Here is a 20,864-nt window from a genome sequence, read left to right as displayed (position 1 = left end):
GCCTGCCTCAGCTGGGGTCTTAGAACGTCGCTCTAAGAGCAAATGAATCTCTCGCGTAGCGGCGACCCAGGGCGCAAGATGTACGATATGGGGCCTGTTGAACTGAGAATAAATTGATTCTTGTTGGTTGACTCAAGGAATAATCTTTATATGGCGGGATGCCTCACATATGTATCCATTTCGATCCTTGCTGCAAGGTTCAGCCACAGTGATACTCAACAAAACGATCCCACGGGACAGGTATTACCCCGGCGAAAGTAATGCCTAGGGGTCGTGGCCCAAAATTCACCGAAAACCGGGGCTTGCCTTGTCGTAGTTCATACCGCAGGGCAACTCATGGCACAGGGCAGCCACAGTGCAGTGCTGACTATCACGGTGGCTGTGACGCCCTGCAGGGAGCGTGGTCAATACGTATTTATCATAAGATTGTTCCTAATAGGGCAGTGTTAGGTCTAGACAAGCTTCACAATGCAGCTCTAAATGACGACGCCTTTCCAGAAGGGTAAGCGTAACCTTGTCTACTTATCACCTAAGTACTTAATAGAAACTGGCTACTAATTTTGAATTAAGACAAGCAAGTATTTCCGTGTAGTGACCTTTACAGCCAGTCATATTATGAAGAAAGACGGCTCATGCGATCTTCGAACACCAGGTTTAAAGGACCCAAACCCATGATGAATCCATCTGTGCGTGACGCCCAGTATTGCCCTGGGTCAACACCAGGTGCCCAGTTAAAATCGTAGCGCCGGACAATTTCGCCGACGACATGGCGCACCTGAACGAGAGCCAACCCTTTCCCAGGACAAGTGTATGGGCCTATCAGGAAAGGAGTAAAGGAAGAATCATTCCTAACAAGGTGCGGTTTATTTGTCAATCGCTCGGGAATGAACTCTTCCGGTGCCTCAAAATTCCGTTCATCGCGGAAGAGAGTGTAGAAGGGAATTCTCACGTTAACATTACCAGGAATGTAGGTGTCCGCAATCTGAATACCCTCGAGGGGTGTCTGGCGTTGAAACCCTGTCAGAGCAGGATAGTGGAGGCGAGGGGTCTCCTTGATTATGGCATTGAGGTGTGGCAGCTGTGACAAGGAGCGTGAATCAAATTTGTCCAATGAATCAATTTCCTCGCGGACGGTTTCCAAGTGGTGTGGGGATGCAGTCGCAAGGAAGTAAAGTGTCCCTATGATGGTAATTGCAACCGTTCCACTGATACGAAGGGTGTCAAATACCACAAACCAGAGTAAAGGAAATAAGCTAGTGTAGGAAACCAAACTCGTACCTGCCAGCAAACAGGACCAGTGATGCGTCGGCTGCTAAATCAAGGCGGGACTGATGAGTCTGGGTGCCTCGCTCATCGAAGTCCTCCTTTAGCCAGGAGAATACATCACAGTGACTTGGAGTCTCCATTCTTTCCCGATTTGAGACTTGCTTATGAGAAAATTCAATGAAAGCGTTGATGTCCTTGTTCAAGCCAGGGATTTTTTCGATGAATGATATCAGCCACACGACCTGACTGAGAACCCCTGTCAAAGCGTTCGATGAGTCGTTGGCCTCCATGATCAGATGTTTCTTATTATCTCGGACACAATGATATTCTTAACTGAACGCTATCCGACCTGTCAGCTGTGCAGAATTTGCGTTAATCATAACAATATACGATAGTAGGGGTGCTTTATCCTCCCCTGCGGGGACTGGAAGGACATAAATCAAACGCGAATAGGTTAATCCAATGTGTCATGTTTGTCGGCGACCCTTATAATAGTTCAATTTGGTTGAGAAGTTCATCGGTACTCTTTAATAGGGCTGGGAGATACTCAAGCACGGCTATCGTTTAGGAATCTTGTGTCAAATCATAATCCTGTATGTTGGACGATGTCAATGACCAACCTTCTGGGCGGAAAGCCAGCTCCCAAGGCTTCCTACGTCGAGTATGCTCGGCCTTCTCCCGGATATGGAATAAAGAGATGAACGGGTGCAGCAAGCTGTACCAAGGCCTTTTGGTACATCGCGATCGTCCAGAATGCACTATATTGATGGCATCTGGGTGGGTGATAGAGATTTCTGTTGGCCCCGTGCGAACAATATCGCCGTATCTCTGATTAAGATCCCGCACCGCATTAAAAGTATCGGGATATCTTGTACGCAGAGAGATTATATACCACGTAGAAAGTCTCGCAGCAAAAGGTCCGGGAAACTTTCCAAGTCGATGAAACCTCGCCCGATAGACCAGAATACTGATAGTCAAGCCGCCTAGAAGACTTGTACTGAGCTTGGTAACTACCCAGAGTGCCGTTTCTTTCTGACTTGTCGCGAACAATGCATAGAAAAAAAGTGTAAGCTGGCAGACAAATAACCCCAAGGGTATTTTGTGGGCTGACACATCCCACTCGCCACGGCGGAAAAGCGATAGATGGAGAGCAATACCAATAACAAATGCTGTGATAGGTCCAAAAAGTCCGTCAGATGCGGCAGAAGAAATGCCTTGAGTGATCCATCCTGGGGTTGAAACTGCAGGCATATTGATGAAAACAGAGCAATCATACTCAGCCATACAGTTTTAATGGAGAGCTAGCCGAGCGATGCCACGCACGTTATAAGTATGATATGAGTGGCAAACAATGATTGATGTAAGCTGTCAGCCTCAACACCAGGGTCTGGCAAACAGTCTAAGATTGTACTTAGCTGGCCTCTAGCGATCCAATGTTATTTCCAATGATTCTTTTGTCTTTAAACCTATCAATTGATGCTGTGAAGGTAAATTCAAGAAGAACAATCTTCATAAGCTTTAGTACCTTGTTGCGCGTCATCACTCACAACTTCCATTCGGGCATCAACACGACAGCTTAGTTATATCGCTCTACGCAAGCAGGACAAGGGTAAGACCAGTGAGTGCTGCGATTCCCAGACAACCCAATATTCTCCACATTTGGCCCCATCCACTCGTGCCTGTATAGAAACTCGCCACCGCCGCATTCGCCTCGCCACTAGTCGCCTCTGTTCCCAGACTCATATTGGCTGCCGGAGACTCCATGGAACTGACGTCGGCCTCCCGATGGACTAGAAATATTGCCCCTTGCAATCGAACAGCCGCAAATTTGCCAGTCTCACTTGCAGCAAATGTCGTAGTCCTTGAGGCTATAGGCAGGGGGTTAATTGACCCTGTCGCAGGAATTTCAACGAGTCCCGTACGCGTTGTCCCAGCGAGCATGTAGCTTGTCGATACTACTGTTGTCGATTCTACGGTGACCCATGTCCCCTCGCAGGCTGTTGAGACCGGGTGTGAGGGGAGATGTTCATAGCAGACGCCGTTCTCAGCCACGGTCATGGAGCTAATTCCAGAAACTATTTGTCAGTAGCTGAGGCGAGGAGTATCAGATATTAGAGGGGGAATAGAACAAAAGGAGAGGAGGTCGCACTCAAGACAACATGCTATAGCTGTTTCACCAGAGTCAAGGAGGGCTCCAAGGGCGTCTTTATAGCCAAAGATTATAGGATCATCATTGTTGTCATCGCTGCCATCATTCCCTGCGGCGTCGTAATCGAATCGTCCCGGATAGCCATGGAATACCCCAGAGGAGGTAACAGGACCATCCGTCGGGTGGGCGGCTTCCCCGATGGACTTCCATCCCGAGGGACAATTCACGGCAGGGGAAAAATAGGCAAGCATGTAAGGATTATTTGCATACTCTGCAAGCTGTCTTTGATCTGTAGGTGCCGGCCAGCAAGCGTCGGTTGTTGCTGTGACACAGACCTCGGGCCAGAAAGGGGCTTCGGGCATGTCGGTGTACGCGACCCAGGTATCTGTGGATGCGGTGCAGGAGGAGGCGATTGTGTAGGTCTCTGGGACTGAGCCCCAATTTACCAGAGACCAGCCAAGGGTTGAAGTCGCGGATGGCATGATGAAGCTTCAGTTCGATTTGCTTTGCGGTCTCTTGTTATTCAGGAGGATTGATTTCCACGACCTGGCACATGGTGCATAATTATACACCTCGACGCCTGAAAACGGGATGGAATCTCCGTGACATATGGAGGAACCTCCTTTGCAGGTAGCATGGATATCCAAAATCAGAGAGTTATGAAAGTTGCATGGGACCTAAGTCAGGATGCTGCTGCGCCTCAGCCACGATATAGCGCACGCTGGGCGCTCAACGCCGTCTAGTGGCTGGTCCGGTGGCTCCGGGCCAGCCACACAATTATTTATCACGAATGTCAGGTTCGGCTATATTAGAAGCCAATAGAAAGGTTCTATTGAACTGGATAGGGATTTTCCAACAGTGCACCGCCACTCTCAAGGCAAAGGCCACACGGCTGCCACGCCATGTGCGAAACCAATAGTTCCAGTACCCAAGTTTGTTAACGGGTATAATGTCTGGGAACATCAGGTGAAAAGAGCAGGCTATCATGCCGTTGTTGTTCTGTCGATCTGAGCGGTTCGGTAAGGCCTGCAAATGATCCCCCACCCATGTAATTCTGCAATAGCAGTCAGCTCCTGCACTTCTCTTGCGGACCACAGTGAGATGCATAGAGAATGATCCATGCGGACCAGCCCATTTCAACAAAGCGACCCTTCTCAAGACTTCCTCCTCGGGAAGTCATCAACGATCGAGTCGCTCTTCATGGATAGCACTTTAACCGAGTATCGTACCCCCCACCCCCTACCCGCAGCGCCAAGTAGTACCAGCAGCTAACGGGGTTTCTACGCACCTCCGGGCTCGAGCGGTTTCCAGCACCGAGCGCTCGGCTTGGTTGCCGGCGGGTCCGGTTCGCACACGACCTGCACGACTTATTCAAAACCGTGGTTAAGAGCACTCCCCTGTCGAAGGTGCGGGAGTCAGGATAGTCTTGCAGAAAGAGACCGACATCGAGGACGTTCAAATCCCATTCATTGCTGTCGCCAAAGGTGATCGTACGGTGGAGTTGAGGGAACAAAGCCGCATATAGTGTAGTTGACACTAGGCTTGATAGGCTAGTGTAGTTCCCAGTTCCGATGATTCCTTAATCTTCAAGATTATTGGAGTTCCTCCTATGAATTTATGGGCTTTGTTCTGTCTATCGCAGGAGAGAATCCATCATAGTAATTTCATGCTGGTGCAGTGTGGTAACCACAGCATTTACTTACTGGGGGAAAACACCTGATGGAAGCACTGGGCTTTAGAGGAACGTGGTGGGCAAGAGTAGACTGCGAGTGGAGAAGCGGGTAAGGGGGGTGACTATTAGTCGGGGTGCAGTTTATTGAGGTAACTCGCTCAGGGCAAGTCTCCTGCTCACCCCGTGCAGTGATCGCCTCAGGCTGCTCAGGGCTTGCTCAGTGAGCAAAAATCGGCGAAGGGTGAGTACTGAAACGGAAAGAGCAGACCATCGTCCGTCCTAGAAATCAAGTACATGCCCGCGTTTACCTGCCGTATAGCGTGCTGTGTGCTCAGAGTTTCCTTGACACATTACATGCTGCATATGGATGACAAATCCTTTCGCAAGATCACGGAGAGTCAATATTATTTCATTTAGTCATGTTGGCTACCTTCCGGACTCTTATAGAAAAGCAGGATGAAGATCAAGCCGTATGTCTCTCTTTTCTACTCTTCCGTATATTTATCGGCCTGCTCAACCCAGTAGCCTGGGTGGAGGCTCAGCAAGCGCATTCAAGCTTTGAAGTCCAGAATTTATTCCACTATTACCTAGAACGCTGTGTTGGGCTTGGCCAAACAGGTCTACATCTGCCTGATGTACGAGAGCATAATCTACCCATGGCCAAAGCCAGAGATAAAAAACTTCCACACCCCGACAGTAACAAAAAAGGTCTGCGAAATCCATTGGGTTGTGTAAATTTATGTGTGGAGCAAGATGTGCTGTGCTTCTGGTGGCACGTATGTATACTACCCTCTCAGAATATCAGAAACAGAGGCTTTTCTTGTTGTCCGTGGCTATTTTCACAGCCTCATCAGTCGATAAACAGCCAATTGGGCGCTCCGTACGCTGTAATCCATAGCCGCGGTAGTTTCATCCGGTATTTCAACGAATTGACCAACTACAGCAAGGTTCTCCGCCCTATTTCCTACCACCCTTGGCCGGTCTTTGTAGTTCCGAGCCAGCAGGGGAGCTGCTAAACGGGGTGCCACGCGCGGAATGAGCGTGAAGTGATTGAGGCTGTCCTCTGGATGCGTATGGAAATGCTGTAGCAGCTCTGTGAGGATCTCTGTCCCCCCACACTCAAGCATTGGCTTTTTCACATAGTTTCCTTCGCGCCCGGGAGAGGAAGCGTGCCCCCAGATGATCCGTTCGTCACTAAAGGACCCGTTGATGGCTCTGCTCTGTAGTCTAAATAGACTAAGGGACCACTCGCCCCTGGTAACACAATCGAAACTACTGTTTCGGGATTCTCTTGGACGAACTGGGCAAAGAAGTCACACTGACGAGATGTGATCCTGAAACACTCTGCCCTCGACTCCGTCACTCGGGTGCAAAAACTGTATGGATCGCCGAAACTCGGAAATAAACCCAGCCAGAGAGACCACTGTTCATCGAGGTAGTCTTCTGCTGGCAATAGCTCCTGAGGCGGTGGAGCTTTGGAAGTGCCGTTCGATGACCCTGATAGGGCAGAACCAAGGGTTGCAATGACAATGTCATGAGGGCCTATTATGACATTTCTCTCAATCCCTTCCTGAACTATTTAGAGCGCTGAAACTCTTTTACGATCAGGGCCACTGCCCATCGTTATACGAGTGGTTTTGCTGTTGAACTTCAAATCAGCACCCTGGCTCTGGAGAAAGCGAGTCATCGGCATAATTATGTCCTCGTGAGCATTATACTTGCAACAATTTAGGGCAGTGGTATCTGTAGAGGACTGGAGAAGCTCATGCAAGAAACTGCGCAAGCTTTGGCGAAACTCAACGGCACTGTGCCACGGTGCCTCCCTTTCCAACCACTTGGTCACCAAGGCAGCAGCAGACTGCCCTCCAACAGCGACACCGCCGAGCTGCACCAGCACTTGCTCCAAGGATTGCTCAACCATTGCCGGACATGAACTGTCGATCCACAGAACTGACGTATACTTTCCTTTATGTCTTTGCACGTACTGAAGGGCGAGTTGAGTCTTGCCGTATCCACTCAGGCCCCAGATCACCGCTACACGCCTACCCAGCTCTGTGTTGTCAAAGCACTGCTGTAGCTCTTCCATCTCCTTGATCCTACCCAAGAAGGCCATTGTCGAGATGGGGAGCTTGGACCAAACACTCTGTTTGGTGGTATTGGGCCTGGTAGGCATTCTCTGGGGAACTGAAAACTCCAACAGCTCTCTGGCATAGGCAGCAGCTGTTCCCGCCGCATAGTCTTGCCATTGCTTATTTTTATGCGAGTCGGAATAATCGCAGATACCCCGGATGACAAGACAGGGAAATCGATCCATTAGGCCCGCGGCCTCCATCTCAAAGCAGAGGACGTCCAGTTGGTTTGATAATTTATCGCGTGTTATCGCGTCCTTCATAACCTGGTTGGCCGACGCAATAAGCCCGTAATACACCACTGGCATTGTCGACTCCCTTGAAGGCCGCTGTACTCTGCTGGCTGGTTCGCAGGTCTCGCAGGAGGGTCGATCGCTTTTGTGAGTGTATGAGGGCTCGAAGAGGACATCCTGAAGTGTGTCAGGATAGGTGAACATTGCGTGGGTCCCATGACTAGACTTCGCTGCAGATTCCATGAGCATAGCCATCGTACTGTGGCCGATGCGATGCCTTGCACGCAGATTCGCGATTGCAGTTAACAGAGCCTCTGCAGGCTTGTTGAGAGTACCAGTTTGATAAAAAAAACCGTTGGCCAGAGTTTTTCCGTAATCATATTGGACCACGCCGGGATACCTATCTGTTGGTATGCTCACAACCACGTCTCCTAAGCGGATGTCAGCGGTCTCGCTGGGTGCTCCCCCGCCAATTCCAACCATAAGGCCGAAGTCGATGGATGAAAACGATAGAAGCATCTGCTTGGCAACTATTGCAGCAGAGGTGATCCCGTAGACGCCGGCTGGTAGGCATGCGATGACAATGTTGTGGTGCCCTATTTCGCCCAGATGGTAAGTGTTGTGGTCATCACGAGGCTGTGGCAGCGGTAGATGACTGTCGTCAAGCATCGCCATTGCTGCTGCCATTCAAGCGGCAGAGCATAGATCCAGCCGACCGTATAATCAGCCCGATTCAACCGTCGTTTTGAGGATGACATTGCTAGGAGTTGTGTTCGGGGTGAGAGATTGTTGAGGAAGGAAGTTATCTGATGGCAGGTGCTCGATGCCACCTCACATGACTCCCAATGGTTTATCTACTCTGTTCTGTTGATGGCTCTGAGCATCAGAGAATTGGCAAGGGTGAGCGTCGCGTGTTGCAGTCTCGAGAGACCCTGCTCTTGGAAAAAGCAACGCTGATAGTGCCGATTTCAGCCTTGCATGACAGTGGTCCAATCAGATAGATTATTGTGTAAAATTAGCTGAGAGTTGTGGAAGGGGAGAAGAGAACGATTGATGGTGCGACAAAGGGAGTCAGTTGGCAGGCAATAGTCTGCTTAGGGCGCATCACACTTTCTATGGTAGTGATATAACCGTCAGAAAGCCGCCACTACCCTGGTGCAAGTTGAAGTAGCATACTATCATTGCCAGCCAGGTGACTGATACCTCCAAGTCAGCCAAAGCAGCCCCAGGTAACATACAAGTGGTTTCTAACGGGGAACAACAGCCGGACTCCAGAAAAGCCCATCAGCGTCCCACAAAGCCTTGACCCGTCTGATCTCTTGGATTGCTGTTTTTGAATATGCATCGTCAATTTCCCCTCCAAGTAGTTGATTGTTTGGATGCGTTGCCGGCACCAATCCGCTTTCCTTGTCTTTCTGATGCGCGATGCGCAGCACATCATCCATAAACTCCGTTGCTGGCTCAATTGTCTTATCATCCGTGTACCAGACAAACACCTGAAGATATCCCTTGCGATCGTTCTTCGGGAGAAACATGTTTGGCTCCAAGGAGGCAGGGCGAGTCCAGTTGCCCCAGAAGATAACCGTACGTGCTTTTGCGTCCGGGTGGTCGTCGCCAAACTGTAACCAGGCCTTTGCCCCCTGTCGTATACTCTCGAGACTGATATCCCCGAGCAGAGTGTTTCCAATTTGCTTGTAGCCGCCGACTGCATCAAGGAACGCGGTCGCATCATTCATTTTTGCCAGGGGTACGGTGGAGGTAGTTGCTGTGGATGAATGGCGAAGGAGCTGCGGATCGAAAAGTTCGCTGAGGCTTTGCTCTGCGTCAGATACCGGTCCGTAATAGACGGCCGTGAGGGCGATGATCGGCTGTCCCGGGTTTGGGGCATTAGGGGGTGCTCGTAGAAACATGAGGGTGTTAATAGACCTCGAAGAAATGTTGGTTTGAAGCTTTAGGAATGCCACTGCGGCCTCATCGATGGCTGTAAGTGGAAATGTGACTCTGCGGATCCACGCACAGTTGTCGGTCAGGCTGAGGGACAGCATTGGAAAGCACGGCATGGTCACTGAGGTGATGATTCCAAGTCCATGGCCGGCGCCTCGAATCGTGCGGAACAGATCGCCCTCTTCGCCTGAACTGGACGACGAGAGAGTCAGGATGCGACCATTTGCTGTGATGATTTTAAGTTCGATGATATTGTCTGCTGCGAGGCCATGAATTCCATTGAACGGCGACGAGCCACCCCCAAGAAGAAAGCCGACCATCCCTACTGCGTTGGAATTTGGTGCCACTGGAGACATTTGGCAGTTAGAACACTATCGACCTAAAGTTCCTTGCATCCGGGTAGCCAACTCACGCGTATAGCATTGCTCTGCTGCACATGCTCGAATGACATCCCCTGCAACTGAGCCGCCTCCAAAGGTAACTGAGCCTGGTCTGACCGACACGTCCCTGAAGTTTCTCATATCCAGCAGGAGTGATCTTTCTGTGACGGGCACAAATGGCGCACGCGCACCGGTCACGGCGATCACCTGCAACTTCTTGGTAGCGGCATAGTTGAGTACGGAGATGATCTCCTCCTCGGTGGAGGGGATGACAGTAGCGGCTGGGCGGGATACTCCAAGCTGAGACCATCGAATTGGAGTTTCATCTGCAACAGCAGAGGAATTTGAAGCCTTGAGCAGACTTGACAAATCCGAAGCGATGTTTGAGTTGGAAGAGGTCATGGTCGGTGATATTTACTTTCGAATAAAGTGCACCCGAGTCAAAGAAGTCATGGCAGGACATATATATATCTTATCGGTTGAAACTACTCCACCTCTCTCAGCCGCAGATTCCCACGACTGGAAGACACTACTGGACTAGTTGGCTTTCCTCTTCGGTGCGTAGGCTTACGCCAACTCCGATCACCGACCACAAGAGCCTCTCATGAGGTAGTCAAGAGGACATTGTCCAGCTGGACTAGCTTCCCTTGCAACATTTGCGGGGGAAATCTCCCGTAGATTGTTTTACTTGGATTGTAGACATGTCCTTGTACCTAATCACTTGGCAGGTCGCCCGCTCACAATAAATTCGCGATCGGGGGTCGGTTCCGTGTCGTCGGCGTCGGAGGTAAGGTAGACCGTCACGACCAGAGCTGAGGGCTGACGCTTTAGCTCCTTCCGCCGTTGCACTATGTGGACTAGTACTATAAGCCACGGAGTAATCTTGGAAGTCGATAGACTGCAGATATAAAAAAGATGATTGCAATGCGAAGACCTGCTGAATTGATAGCGTGGGGACTTGAGAGTATGGCATTTGGTACGCCTTAGATGTATAGTGGCTGCTCCATCCCTACTTCCCGGACAAACAATTGTCTGCCCAAGAAGTAGGTAAGTAGGTATGTAGCAGCCCGACCTCAACCTTCGACTCATTCACATCCTCATTAAGAACTACGTATTGTGGTTGAAGCCTCAGGCAGAAAGGAGCAGCCCCTAAGATACTCCACCATGAAGCAACCAATCAGAAAGCGGGCTTTGTAAGTCGGATTTTGAAAGCAAAAGCTGGGGTTATCCCGGCCATCAGTCAATCCTTCACTTTGATATCACCAACATCTGGTAACTATCGTAAATTTTCGCCTAGCTCTCAGCAAATGAAAGTCGCCCTTGGTGCCCTGCTCCGCGCTCGACCCCAGTTCCCGAGCCTTCGCCACACCCTCTCCCCCCTCGCCTCGGTTCATTCTCAGCGCCCTTATCATCCATCGCTGGTTAGAAACAGTGCCAAGATGGCCGAAGACCAAGCACAACCGCAGCCGCAAGAACAGGAGACAAAGCTGCCACCCCTCTCCGCTGCTGATTTCCGCATCTACAACCGCACCGCCGAACACATGGACTATTTTGTACCTTTCCACCATTCAAGCTCATACATACACTACTAACAAACCACAGCACGCCAACTTCCGCCGCAGCTGGAACATCCTCTGGACCGCCACAGAGACCTCCCAGCGGCCCCGCAACATGACCCTGAAGCAATTCCTCAGCGTGGGTATCCACTTCGCCGAGCACCTAGAAGTGCATCACAACATCGAAGAAACATACATCTTCCCCTTCCTCGCCCGCAAGATGCCCGAGTTCCAGAACGGCAAAGGTAAACGCGCTGCTGAGCTCCTACGTCAGCATCGCGAGATCCATAAGGGACTCGACGGATTCAAGGAGTATCTGGAGAAGTGTTCCAGCGGCGAGGATGAGTTGCGGCTCGATGTGCTCAGGGAGAAGATGGAGGGGTGGAAGGATGTGCTTTGGAATCATCTGGATCAGGAGGTCAAAACGCTAGGGGCGGAGAATATGAGGCGGTATTGGACGAAGGAGGAGATGGCGATGATTCCGATGTAAGCAGCACTTTAAGTATGAATATCTGTCAGCCAAGAAGATCTTCAATTAGAATCACTCTTTTAGGGCACTTCCTCGTCCAGTCCGTGTCCTGTTTGCTGTTTGGCTGCATAGAGACACCAGGGGCTGCGGGGGTGGGGGGACACAGGAAGATGTCTCGCAGCAATGAGCTCGGTGGCTACGGTGTCACAAGCCTTCCGATGCCCTCATGTCTCACATGATGCAGTAGAAACTTGCTTGCGTCCCAGCCCGCTGGGTTATGAAAACAGCAATCATCTGAATTCAGAGACGGGGTCCAGAGCGATTGTCCCGTTCCGAATGTTATGTCTTCAATGGCGAAGTATTTATCAACCCTTCCGCCACAAATGCTGTCCAGATAGCCTAGTGCGCTTTGAGGGATTCCCCTGTATAAACAGCAAGGCTCTGAAGTTCATGGTCTGACTGGACGCACGGCTGACGTGGACCACCCACCACGAGTCTCTATTGGAGAAATGCTGTCCGGATCCAGCGGGTTTGATATCACTAGCCAACACGATTTCAATGATGGTCCTGAGGTGGTCAAGGCCAAGAATAAGGAATTTAACCAAGCAACAGCCCCTCACCGTTCTGCGCTCTCATCTTCTGATCTAATCGAGTTTCCCCATTCTAGCCATTCTGTCCCGTCTTTTGAGGTCGGATCGATTGTTCTCTGTACATATATATTTCAAGCACGCAGTGTATAATAATGGAGAAAGATCCGCACTTGGTTTCTCCTTCCGAACCCGACACGAAGCTTTATCCACCACCCCACCATCATCAACAGACAAGCACGACTACTGACGATGTTCCGACAAGGCAGCCAGACGACCCTCGCAATCTGTCGAAGAAGCCAGACAGAACAGGTGATGCTCAACAGACCAGTCTCCCTTCTCATATCGTCATCGAACCCAAAGCCGAGTTACCGAGAAGAGATACACCCACGCACTCGGCCGGAAAGCTGAAGATACTCCGAGACAAGATTATGAGCCGGGGGATTAGTAGCGAAAGCGTAAAGCATGCCGGCTCAGAGGCTTTGACAGATGTTCTGGGCGAACCGCAGAACCCAGTTTGCAAGGTATGCCACCAGAGAGATGCTGGCGCGTCCGTGACAAAAGTCTCACCTGCTTTCGCATTGGACGCCAGGAACCCGACCGAAACTGTCAACTTAAACCCTCCCGTGCCATGCCGACGATCCCGTCCCCTGCGATGCATATTGTGTCGGTTCATGACATTGAGGAAGATCTCTCCTTAGATAGCACACAGGCCAGTCGAAGGGGTTCAACAACGCTCACCTTGCAGAGAGATTCAGGAATTTTTAGGCGGCCCAGAGCGCTGAGCAAGGAGATACGACTGCTACCAGGAAGGAAGCTACAGTCTTGGCTCGACGACGACGAGAGAGGCAAAGGTGATCAGCCCCCAAAAGGCACAACGCAATGGCTCGACGACCCGGACTTGGTAATCAACATTATGCCTGAAGCGCGAGTCTTGCATTTTACCTACGCGAACCCATTGCCAGAAGAGGCTAATTGGGAAGGTTACGTTCGCGATGTTGCAACCCAGCTTGTTGACATGTTGGAAGCGTGGGAGAATAAAGAAGGGAGGTATATCCCAACTCTCTTTATAGGCCATGGTATTGGTGGACTCGTGCTACAGGAAGCAGCAATCCAGAGAATCGAACGATTGGCCATTTCTGAGGAGCTAGTTGTGGGATACCTCTTCATAAACACACCTTTCCCAAAGTTACCAGTTACTGATACCGGGGACGAGGACTCCGAAGTTTCCACATATGGAGACTTCCCAGCTGGTCAGCTTATGCTGCCCTACGACTTTATCAAGCGAATCCACAAAGAACTAGGTGGGCTCTGGAACGGCGGACTCTGGAAACGTTTTGTCTCGGCCGGAGGTGGCCATGTGAAGCTATTGCCAATTGCCTGGGCATACGAATGGGACAAGGTAAGAGAGGGGCATTGGATGGTAGACCTCGTTTTACTGAAATGACTATAGAAAGTTATAACCTGGCCTTCCCCCAACAACCTCTTTGTTAGTCTCAACGGACCAAGTTCGAATGGCTTCCAGACCCTGAGCCAGCAGGACTATGAGTCCGCTGGGGCGTTGATTAGATCACTAACCGCCTTGCATGCGTCCAAACATTCCAAACTTTTCGAGCTTCTGGAGCTGACTTTTCAAGCCAAGGGATTCCCTGATAACCTCTGCGACAGCGAGGGTTGCTCGCTGCTGCATCTGGCGTCAGCAAATCTGAGCCACAGAGCCGTGACATTCCTCGTCCAGCAGGCACGCAGTGATCGCTTGGTGTTTGAGATTACCAATGTCCGCGGCCAAACACCGTTGCACGCTGCTGTTGTAGCAGGAGCAAAATTACAGCCTGGGGTAGATCGAACTCCTTGCCAAGAGATCATCAAAACCTTGCTACACAATATATCAAGCGTCAACCGGCTGGATGAAAGAGGTCTCACAGCCTGGGATTACGTGAATCCGAAAAGTCCTATTGCTGGCTGGCTCACCACGTGGAAACGCATATTTGGCGAGAGTGACGGCGCCATTCTGAAGCCCCTGATTCGCCCAAACGAACTGCAAGAGACGGTATGCCGCGACGTTCGCTCGCTCACCGCTGCGTTTTGCTCTACTCGTGATGGCCGTAGGAAAAGGGTTTTCTGCGATGAACCACCGGTCTATGATCTACTGTACGATTCCGGACCTCAGAAGCTCATTACACAGAGCCGGCCCGTCGATGTAGGTGATATCATGTTCAGGTGGATACATTTGCCAGCAAACAATGTAAGTACACCGCACCCGTTGAGTTCTCAGACTAAAATCTCGCTTTAGAGACCATGGGTCGAGGTTCGTCACCACCTCCTTCTTTCGTAGCGTACCCTTGGCTGACTGAACAGGACCTTTTCGCGGGGCTTGCACTCAAGGACAGCTCCATGGATAACCAACAACGTGAAGGTGTGTGTCAATTTTGATCATCTGTACCGTGGTACACTATGGAGCGAGCTGATATTGAACAAAATGTCAGGTTTTACAAGGCCATTCAACTACTTCTTTGCCAAGGCGGAGCAATACACCCAAGCCAAGGTGAAACCCTTTTTGCTTGCGTCTATGTTAAATCTCTCGCCAGATACTATACGCTGGGTAAACTAGAGAAGCTGCTGGTAATCGTTGTGCATTAGCTCGTATACCCAGGCATGAACCCGGATCAGTGGCCCGCCAAACCACCGTCTGACACTTCAAAGCCAATTAAACGCCAACAAATTGCAGTTGTTCTCTTTGTAAGTGCAAGTTCGACGAAGAATAACTTGCAGCATGCCAGCTGATTGATTTAGATGCCCATCCTTGGATTTGAGACAAGAGAGAATCTTGACTTACTGGACAAGCAGATGCAAGCCATAGCTAGAGGGAAAATGGTCCCATCTGATAATGTTCAGATAACACTCGCCCAGGCCTATATTGGGCACGGCGAGCAGAGCGAGCATTGGCTGCACCCGCGCAGGCCGCTTGATCAATTTTCTTATAAATCCAGAACCGAAGATCAAGTCATGCCCACTCAAGGCCAAAGCCCAGACACCGATCACGAGGGAGCTGCTGTGCTAATGGTGGACCAACTATGGCTCTGGATACTGGATGACGGTACCTGCGTAGCTCCCTGGTTGCCTTTCCATGATTGCGGCATGCAGCTAATATACATCCACATCAAGGAACCGTCCTGACTTGCTTCCCAAATGAATGCGACCCGCGCGAAGACTATAACTTGAAGGTTATTTTGCGTAGAGCAATTAAACAGAAGAACCAGGCAAACACTGTGAGAAGCCTTGTCGACCTGATCATTAGAAGCTCGGTCAACTTTTACGACCGGGCTGGTCCGCAAAAAGCAACATTCGTGAGTTCTTTCCAACGAGCAATAAACCACGTGGTATGTATTATTACCCACTTTGTGATGACCACGATACTTATATCTGAAAGGCCGGCGCAGAAACAAAACTGTCCAATCGGTTCAATAAGTCGACAGCCAAAATGGCTCATGATCCAATCTCTGCTGTTGAACGAGACGACCTGACCCGAAGCCTACTCGAGTTCACCGCCGAGTTCGATCTCCTGATGAAGATCAGGGATATACAAGACGAACTGAACATTGTCAAGACGGTGGTCGAGCAGCAGAAGGGCGTCATTGAACAGCTGTCCCGGGCTGTTGAAGCTTTCTACCGGCATAGCAACTACGCCCGCGAAGAGCGCAAGAGGCCTTTTAAGGGTGATTTTGAAACTGAATCACCACAGAAACAAGGCTATGTATATCTTGAAGGGGAGGATGTGCGAAACACGGAGGTACAATCAGAACCCACCTTGACGCTTGCGCGCTGACAATGTTATCATTCAGTTCGGCGAGCAGAAAGGCCGCGATATTCTGCACGGGAGTGCCATCGCAACTGTTGAGGATAATATGAGAGTTGTGATAGGAATGCTGGAATATGCAGGACGAATTGAACACGCCGTGCGTGATATCCCAATCTTGTATATGTGAACAACGCTCTGAACTACTTGGCTAGATTGACCACTTGCTCGATCTCAAGCAGAAACAGGCTAACGCCCTTGAAGCTCGCTTCGCAAGGGAGGGTTCAGAACAGTCGCGCCGTCAGGGAAATGTAGGCTACACGAATTACCCACCGCAGACCTACTGCCTATCAGACTGATATGCTGACCTCAACCTACGATCTAGATTATGCTTTATTGGACAACCATTACGATCATCTTTGTAAGTGCAGACACATGGTACGGACCAGGAGCATAGGTATTGACAACCGTCAGCTCCCGATGTCCTTCCTTTCCAGCCTCTTTACCATAAATGTCTCCGAGTTCCCAAAGAATGCTCAGGGTAACACAACGTGGCCTCTTCGCAGCCTAGCGGCGTATCTCTGTATGCATCCCACTCATTCAGGTCTACGTGGCTAACGGCCTAAATAGTCGGTATATCCTTTGCACTGATTTTGCCGCTCCTACTCCTCGGCTTCTCGCTCCGATTTACGCCGTCACAATTACGGGAAAGGATGAGATACAAGGCTCTTTTCAACAGACAGCAAGGAAGATCCTAGTCAGGCGAAGCCGAGGGGTTAGATACGCAACAAAGAGAAGATGTGGAAAGTCTCAGTCCCTACACGTACATGCCCTCTTACTTCTCTAGGCATTATAGTCTCGCCATTGAGGATTCTTCGCAGGGGGGGACTCACGGCGTAATGCACCCTGTTGGCTGGATCCGAGAGATCTGGCGTCGTCGCCCATCCGCAGTGAGATTTGTTGCACATGTCCTAAGAAGACTTTGCGAACGGCTCAGCATTCTCTGCCTAGGAAGGGGATTTGCTTCCGACGAGGACTTGGTGTCTTCAAACTCAGATGATAGCTATAACCGCGTCAGTGCGATATATACACGGCGCCTAAGAGATTCGAACCCCGACCAGACCGCAGTGGCTCGCATACGGGTCACGGACTACCTCTCCCGGATGCCGCCAAAGGCGACTCGCTTCGACCCCGATGGCCGGATCCGGACTCCGGAGACAATGCCAGAAGTTGGCAGCACCGATGGCCAGGGCGAGAGCTTGCCTGCAGCTGTCTTGCCACCTCCCCATGTGGATGGGTCTCAGCAAAGTAATGGACCGGGGGAGGAACAGGAGCGTACCTTTCCGGGGTTAAAGCATAAAATACTTGGTAAACTGCGATGGTTCAGGTCTGGACGTTCGAATAATCGCCCGGTAGATGCTGATGTTGATTTGGAACCTGGGCCAATTGCTGTGCCAGTATCCCGAGAGTACGCCCTGGTCTCTTGACGTTGATATGCGCATCTAATCATAATATGCATTATGTTCAGTTAAATTCAGTGATAGCTGCACTGGCTATAGTGACAGTATGGAAACTTTTCTTGCAGGAGGTCACAGGCTTCATTGCCCAGAAATGGGTTTTTGACTTGAGCTTGATTAAAGGAAACCTTGCGCCTCTGATGGATTCGTTTGACTAAACAATGTATATGCTGGTACCTGGTTGCAATCAGTTCATATTCAACCTTTCACAAGGGAGTCGTCGCGGCCTTCATCTAAATATCTTGTGTAAAGCTATAATTGAACCGCCAAGCGGCGCTAAGAGGGGTTCAATCTACATGGACCCTGTTCGTTGAGCACAGCCTCACCTCACAAGGGTCCAGGAGGAGCGAAGCGAGCTGCGGAGGAGAGACACTCTAACTGCATCTAACCAAGTAGTTAATCTAGCGCAACATGCTATAGGTCGAACGCACTAAATATGTTGGAACGCGTCACCAGTGCCTGCGTCAATATGCATCTATCACATGTCTCTTGCCCACCGGGCTCAACGAGCGAGTCACTGGAGCCATCCACTGGTTCTAAAGAACGTACCCTGAGCTATACATCCAGTTTATAATCTAAAGGTCCACTTCCTGAGCCTCCACACCACGCGATCTACCTCCCCGCATTGAAAATCTCGAGAAACCGACCATGTCCCTCACCACCCTCCCCGAAATCCGCACCATCACAACGCCTCTCTCGCTCACCACGCCATTTACTCCACCAGACGCCTGCTGGGAATTCGAGAGAAGGACGCGAACCGAATTCATCTCCGGTGAAACCCTCCTCGATCCGTATCTTATTTCCGACCCCGCACTATCTGGGTTTACTTCCTGTCAACCTCCTGGGTGGGCATCTGTAGCCCCAGAAAGCAGATTTTCATTCAGCCCTGCCGTCTGTCCGTCTGCATGGACCGCCTGGAATATAGCCACGACAGAAGTGTCGTCCGAAACGGTGACAACAGCTTGGTGCTGCGACGCGTAAGCCTACCTACATTAGTTCGGCATCAACAAATGACTAACTGTCTTCCTTCTCAGTCGCTACACACTCTACTCCTCCGACGAGTACCCGCTCGAAAGCTTCACAAAGCCATGCATCAAATCCGAGGTAATGGGGATGATAAGCCTCCACCTACATCTCCCCTGGCATATCTCCTGGCAACAATCCGATCTCACTCTTCTCACGCCGGGTCCTCCGTCCCTGAGTGCCGAGGAAACTATTAGCTCCTGGGGCAGTAGCCAGACATTATCGGAGACCCCAAAGCCGTTGCCAACTACTGGGATCTCTACCACCTCGTATACCCCCGTGTCTTCTGTTGACGACAGCGGCACTTTAGATGGTCTTTTGCAGTTGACCCTGGGGTTGTCTCTGGGACTAGGGCTGGGTGGATCCATTGTGCTGATCGCGCTTTGTATGTGCTGTTGTCGCGGAAGCTCTATTGAAAATACGAGAAGGGCTTGAAGATCTAGAGAGCGGTCAAACAGCAGGCAAGGTGTTGAGATGTGTGACATTACGCCTGGCTCAACCATGTATACATAAAGCGCATCGTATCTCGGGTGTGTCCAATGCACATGTGTAGTCTCACCTCCATGCGCTGCTTATATAAGAGTATATATATCGCCGAGACTGTGCTTGTTGGGCATATTAGTTTCTGTACGTCTATTTAGGTAACTCGAACTACCTCCGTAGCAACTTCCTGAATAGACCAATGACAAAACGCTACCAGGCTGTCGTAGGACTCCCCGAGTGAGCAGTCGGCATATAAAAGCGGCTTGCTGACGTTTCCGGACGCGGATGGTCATTGTATTCCTACGTAGTTGGCGGTTGCCTCAGAGACGCTGAGGCTGCTTGTGGCTTATCTAGTACGCATTGCCAGGACCAGCGATGTACGATCTGCGTATAGAGGGATGTATCAACACCTTGACTATGTTTCTGAAGATTATTATGTATCACCAACCATAGAATTGGTAAGATTTGCTGCATCTTTCCGACCGTGACATTTCCGTAGCAAGGTGTATAACATGCCATACTATTGCCAATATCAGGCCTTCATGATTCATGCGCCGGCAAGAAAGCCCGTAGGAAGTTCCCACGGGTTTAAGGCGCCCTATACAGCCTTTCAGGCACCCTACCCTAAGTTAGCATGTTCGAGAACATTTTCCTGAACGAATGATAACGGCACCGTCGACACGCTAAACCTAATGTGCCCTAAGGCTATTCTCGGAGCCGTTCGGATGGATCCTGCACGCCTTAACTGGGAAATTAAGAAGGGGCCAAGGCTGCCTCGAGATCTAGCAGGAACCCAGGCATCTGACAATCTACACTACAGGTCTGGGCATTGAGTATGTGCTGTAAGCACCTCAGATAGTTATCCAGCTCCCAGACACTGGTTTAGAGGGATCTTATACAGAAACTGAAGAGAAGGCTATGTGGAGTTCGGGCTGAGCTGTGGAGTAGGCAATAGAAGAAAGTGGAGAACTACCTCGTGGTATGGACCGTTGGGACGCCTGACAGTTTTCTGGTTACTGATACTTAAATGCTGCCTCTCTTTTGACCTTCCATGTCCCCCCGGTACTGCGTCCTTGTCGTGAGCCTTCTCTTTCGCATTTCCTTTTTCTCATTATCCATATAATACCACTTTCCTTCTTACATTCGTTTGATCCTCTACACAATGCCTGCTTATCTACCACTTCTACTGGGCTCACTGCTCGCAGGCACTGCATCAGCAGCCCCCTCAGCAGCAGCTAACTCAAACCTCGGAAGGAATGAGAATGTCCTGCTCTTCGACGCCCCGGCCTACGAGACGCACACCTGTCCAGTGCAGCATCTAGCCACTGTCCAAGCATACACCTACACCAATGCATCTCTCGACACCGTCGTGAACACCTTCAAAGCCTTTGCAAGCGCAAGCGGGATGACGGTTGACGCGAAGTCAGAAGAGATCCTTCGTTATCGTTCTAAGTGGTTCGCGACGAGGCCGATCGGAAGCAAGACCGTGGAAATCGAGGTCGATGGGTGTGGACATGGCTTCCCTGTTGGCAAGACAGTCGTCCCATCGAACGGCACTGCTGATTCTGGCATGGCTGTGGATGTCGGAAGTCTCGGCCACTGCGATAAGTCGAAGACAGCTACTGGAAGAGCCGTTCTCGGCAACGGTGACCAGAGGTCT

At 50.5% G+C, this 20,864-nt stretch overlaps 8 protein-coding genes across 8 annotated transcripts; 4 read left to right on the top strand and 4 right to left on the bottom strand.

Annotated features, from left to right (window-relative positions):
- Positions 1-613: 613 nt before the first annotated feature.
- BJY04DRAFT_204540 (benzoate 4-monooxygenase cytochrome P450) lies at positions 614-2,517 on the bottom strand (the record flags this gene model as incomplete). The annotated part of the gene is made up of 3 exons (XM_073713503.1): positions 614-1,205; positions 1,279-1,594; positions 1,887-2,517. The coding sequence occupies 3 exons, from the start codon at positions 2,515-2,517 to the stop codon at positions 614-616; spliced, it is 1,539 nt and encodes a 512-aa protein (XP_073576692.1).
- Positions 2,518-2,606: 89 nt separating this feature from the next.
- Positions 2,607-4,089, bottom strand: BJY04DRAFT_176747 (uncharacterized protein). The gene is made up of 2 exons (XM_073709517.1): positions 3,416-4,089; positions 2,607-3,328 (listed from the first exon to the last, which is right to left on the bottom strand). The coding sequence occupies exons 1-2, from the start codon at positions 3,895-3,897 to the stop codon at positions 2,857-2,859; spliced, it is 954 nt and encodes a 317-aa protein (XP_073576691.1). The 5' UTR covers positions 3,898-4,089; the 3' UTR covers positions 2,607-2,856.
- A 2,837-nt stretch (positions 4,090-6,926) lies between these two features.
- BJY04DRAFT_227181 (nucleoside phosphorylase domain-containing protein) lies at positions 6,927-8,475 on the bottom strand (the record flags this gene model as incomplete). Its single annotated transcript, XM_073718577.1, has 2 exons — positions 7,104-8,475; positions 6,927-7,021 (listed from the first exon to the last, which is right to left on the bottom strand). Exons 1-2 carry the CDS (start codon positions 8,134-8,136, stop codon positions 6,927-6,929), a joined length of 1,128 nt encoding a protein of 375 aa, XP_073576690.1. The 5' UTR covers positions 8,137-8,475.
- Positions 8,476-8,479: 4 nt separating this feature from the next.
- Positions 8,480-10,185, bottom strand: BJY04DRAFT_176742 (FAD-binding oxidoreductase). The gene is made up of 2 exons (XM_073709516.1): positions 9,806-10,185; positions 8,480-9,739 (listed from the first exon to the last, which is right to left on the bottom strand). The coding sequence occupies exons 1-2, from the start codon at positions 10,173-10,175 to the stop codon at positions 8,697-8,699; spliced, it is 1,413 nt and encodes a 470-aa protein (XP_073576689.1). The 5' UTR covers positions 10,176-10,185; the 3' UTR covers positions 8,480-8,696.
- A 745-nt stretch (positions 10,186-10,930) lies between these two features.
- Positions 10,931-12,121, top strand: BJY04DRAFT_176741 (hemerythrin domain-containing protein). Its single transcript, XM_073709515.1, has 2 exons — positions 10,931-11,326; positions 11,376-12,121. The coding sequence occupies exons 1-2, from the start codon at positions 11,081-11,083 to the stop codon at positions 11,817-11,819; spliced, it is 690 nt and encodes a 229-aa protein (XP_073576688.1). The 5' UTR covers positions 10,931-11,080; the 3' UTR covers positions 11,820-12,121.
- A 1,499-nt stretch (positions 12,122-13,620) lies between these two features.
- Positions 13,621-17,210, top strand: BJY04DRAFT_43294 (uncharacterized protein). Its single transcript, XM_073720372.1, has 14 exons — positions 13,621-13,787; positions 13,843-14,630; positions 14,679-14,693; positions 14,744-14,801; positions 14,872-14,930; positions 15,026-15,124; positions 15,179-15,482; positions 15,551-15,765; positions 15,816-16,175; positions 16,228-16,341; positions 16,397-16,492; positions 16,567-16,602; positions 16,656-16,764; positions 16,812-17,210. The coding sequence occupies exons 1-14, from the start codon at positions 13,778-13,780 to the stop codon at positions 16,937-16,939; spliced, it is 2,391 nt and encodes a 796-aa protein (XP_073576687.1). The 5' UTR covers positions 13,621-13,777; the 3' UTR covers positions 16,940-17,210.
- BJY04DRAFT_43274 (uncharacterized protein) lies at positions 16,731-17,873 on the top strand. The gene is made up of 3 exons (XM_073720371.1): positions 16,731-16,764; positions 16,812-17,649; positions 17,710-17,873. Exons 2-3 carry the CDS (start codon positions 17,009-17,011, stop codon positions 17,711-17,713), a joined length of 645 nt encoding a protein of 214 aa, XP_073576686.1. The 5' UTR covers positions 16,731-16,764; positions 16,812-17,008; the 3' UTR covers positions 17,714-17,873.
- A 361-nt stretch (positions 17,874-18,234) lies between these two features.
- On the top strand, positions 18,235-19,355 carry BJY04DRAFT_43266 (uncharacterized protein). Its single transcript, XM_073720370.1, has 2 exons — positions 18,235-18,675; positions 18,733-19,355. Exons 1-2 carry the CDS (start codon positions 18,347-18,349, stop codon positions 19,154-19,156), a joined length of 753 nt encoding a protein of 250 aa, XP_073576685.1. The 5' UTR covers positions 18,235-18,346; the 3' UTR covers positions 19,157-19,355.
- Positions 19,356-20,864: the final 1,509 nt, after the last annotated feature.

The sequence above is a fragment of the Aspergillus karnatakaensis genome (assembly GCF_047715665.1).
Source record: "Aspergillus karnatakaensis strain CBS 102800 unplaced genomic scaffold BJY04scaffold_2, whole genome shotgun sequence".
NCBI lineage: Eukaryota > Fungi > Ascomycota > Eurotiomycetes > Eurotiales > Aspergillaceae > Aspergillus > Aspergillus karnatakaensis.
The sequence above is the reverse complement of the archived record's forward strand: the minus strand, read 5'-3'. Positions and strand labels throughout refer to the sequence as shown.

Coding starts and splice junctions, on each gene's coding strand:
- BJY04DRAFT_176747 (XM_073709517.1), bottom strand. CDS start 3,897: ATGCCATCCGCGACTTCAACCCTTGGCTGGTCTCTGGTAAATTGGGGC. Junction 3,329..3,415: donor GCTATAGCATGTTGTCTTGA/GTGCGACCTCCT, acceptor TTCTGGAATTAG/CTCCATGACCGTGGCTGAGA.
- BJY04DRAFT_176742 (XM_073709516.1), bottom strand. CDS start 10,175: ATGACCTCTTCCAACTCAAACATCGCTTCGGATTTGTCAAGTCTGCTC. Junction 9,740..9,805: donor AGCAGAGCAATGCTATACGC/GTGAGTTGGCTA, acceptor AAATGTCTCCAG/TGGCACCAAATTCCAACGCA.
- BJY04DRAFT_176741 (XM_073709515.1), top strand. CDS start 11,081: ATGAAAGTCGCCCTTGGTGCCCTGCTCCGCGCTCGACCCCAGTTCCCG. Junction 11,327..11,375: donor CCGAACACATGGACTATTTT/GTACCTTTCCAC, acceptor AACAAACCACAG/CACGCCAACTTCCGCCGCAG.
- BJY04DRAFT_43294 (XM_073720372.1), top strand. Junction 15,125..15,178: donor AAATTGCAGTTGTTCTCTTT/GTAAGTGCAAGT, acceptor TGATTGATTTAG/ATGCCCATCCTTGGATTTGA. Junction 16,342..16,396: donor CAGGACGAATTGAACACGCC/GTGCGTGATATC, acceptor CTACTTGGCTAG/ATTGACCACTTGCTCGATCT.
- BJY04DRAFT_43274 (XM_073720371.1), top strand. CDS start 17,009: ATGCCCTCTTACTTCTCTAGGCATTATAGTCTCGCCATTGAGGATTCT.
- BJY04DRAFT_43266 (XM_073720370.1), top strand. CDS start 18,347: ATGTCCCTCACCACCCTCCCCGAAATCCGCACCATCACAACGCCTCTC. Junction 18,676..18,732: donor ACAGCTTGGTGCTGCGACGC/GTAAGCCTACCT, acceptor CTTCCTTCTCAG/TCGCTACACACTCTACTCCT.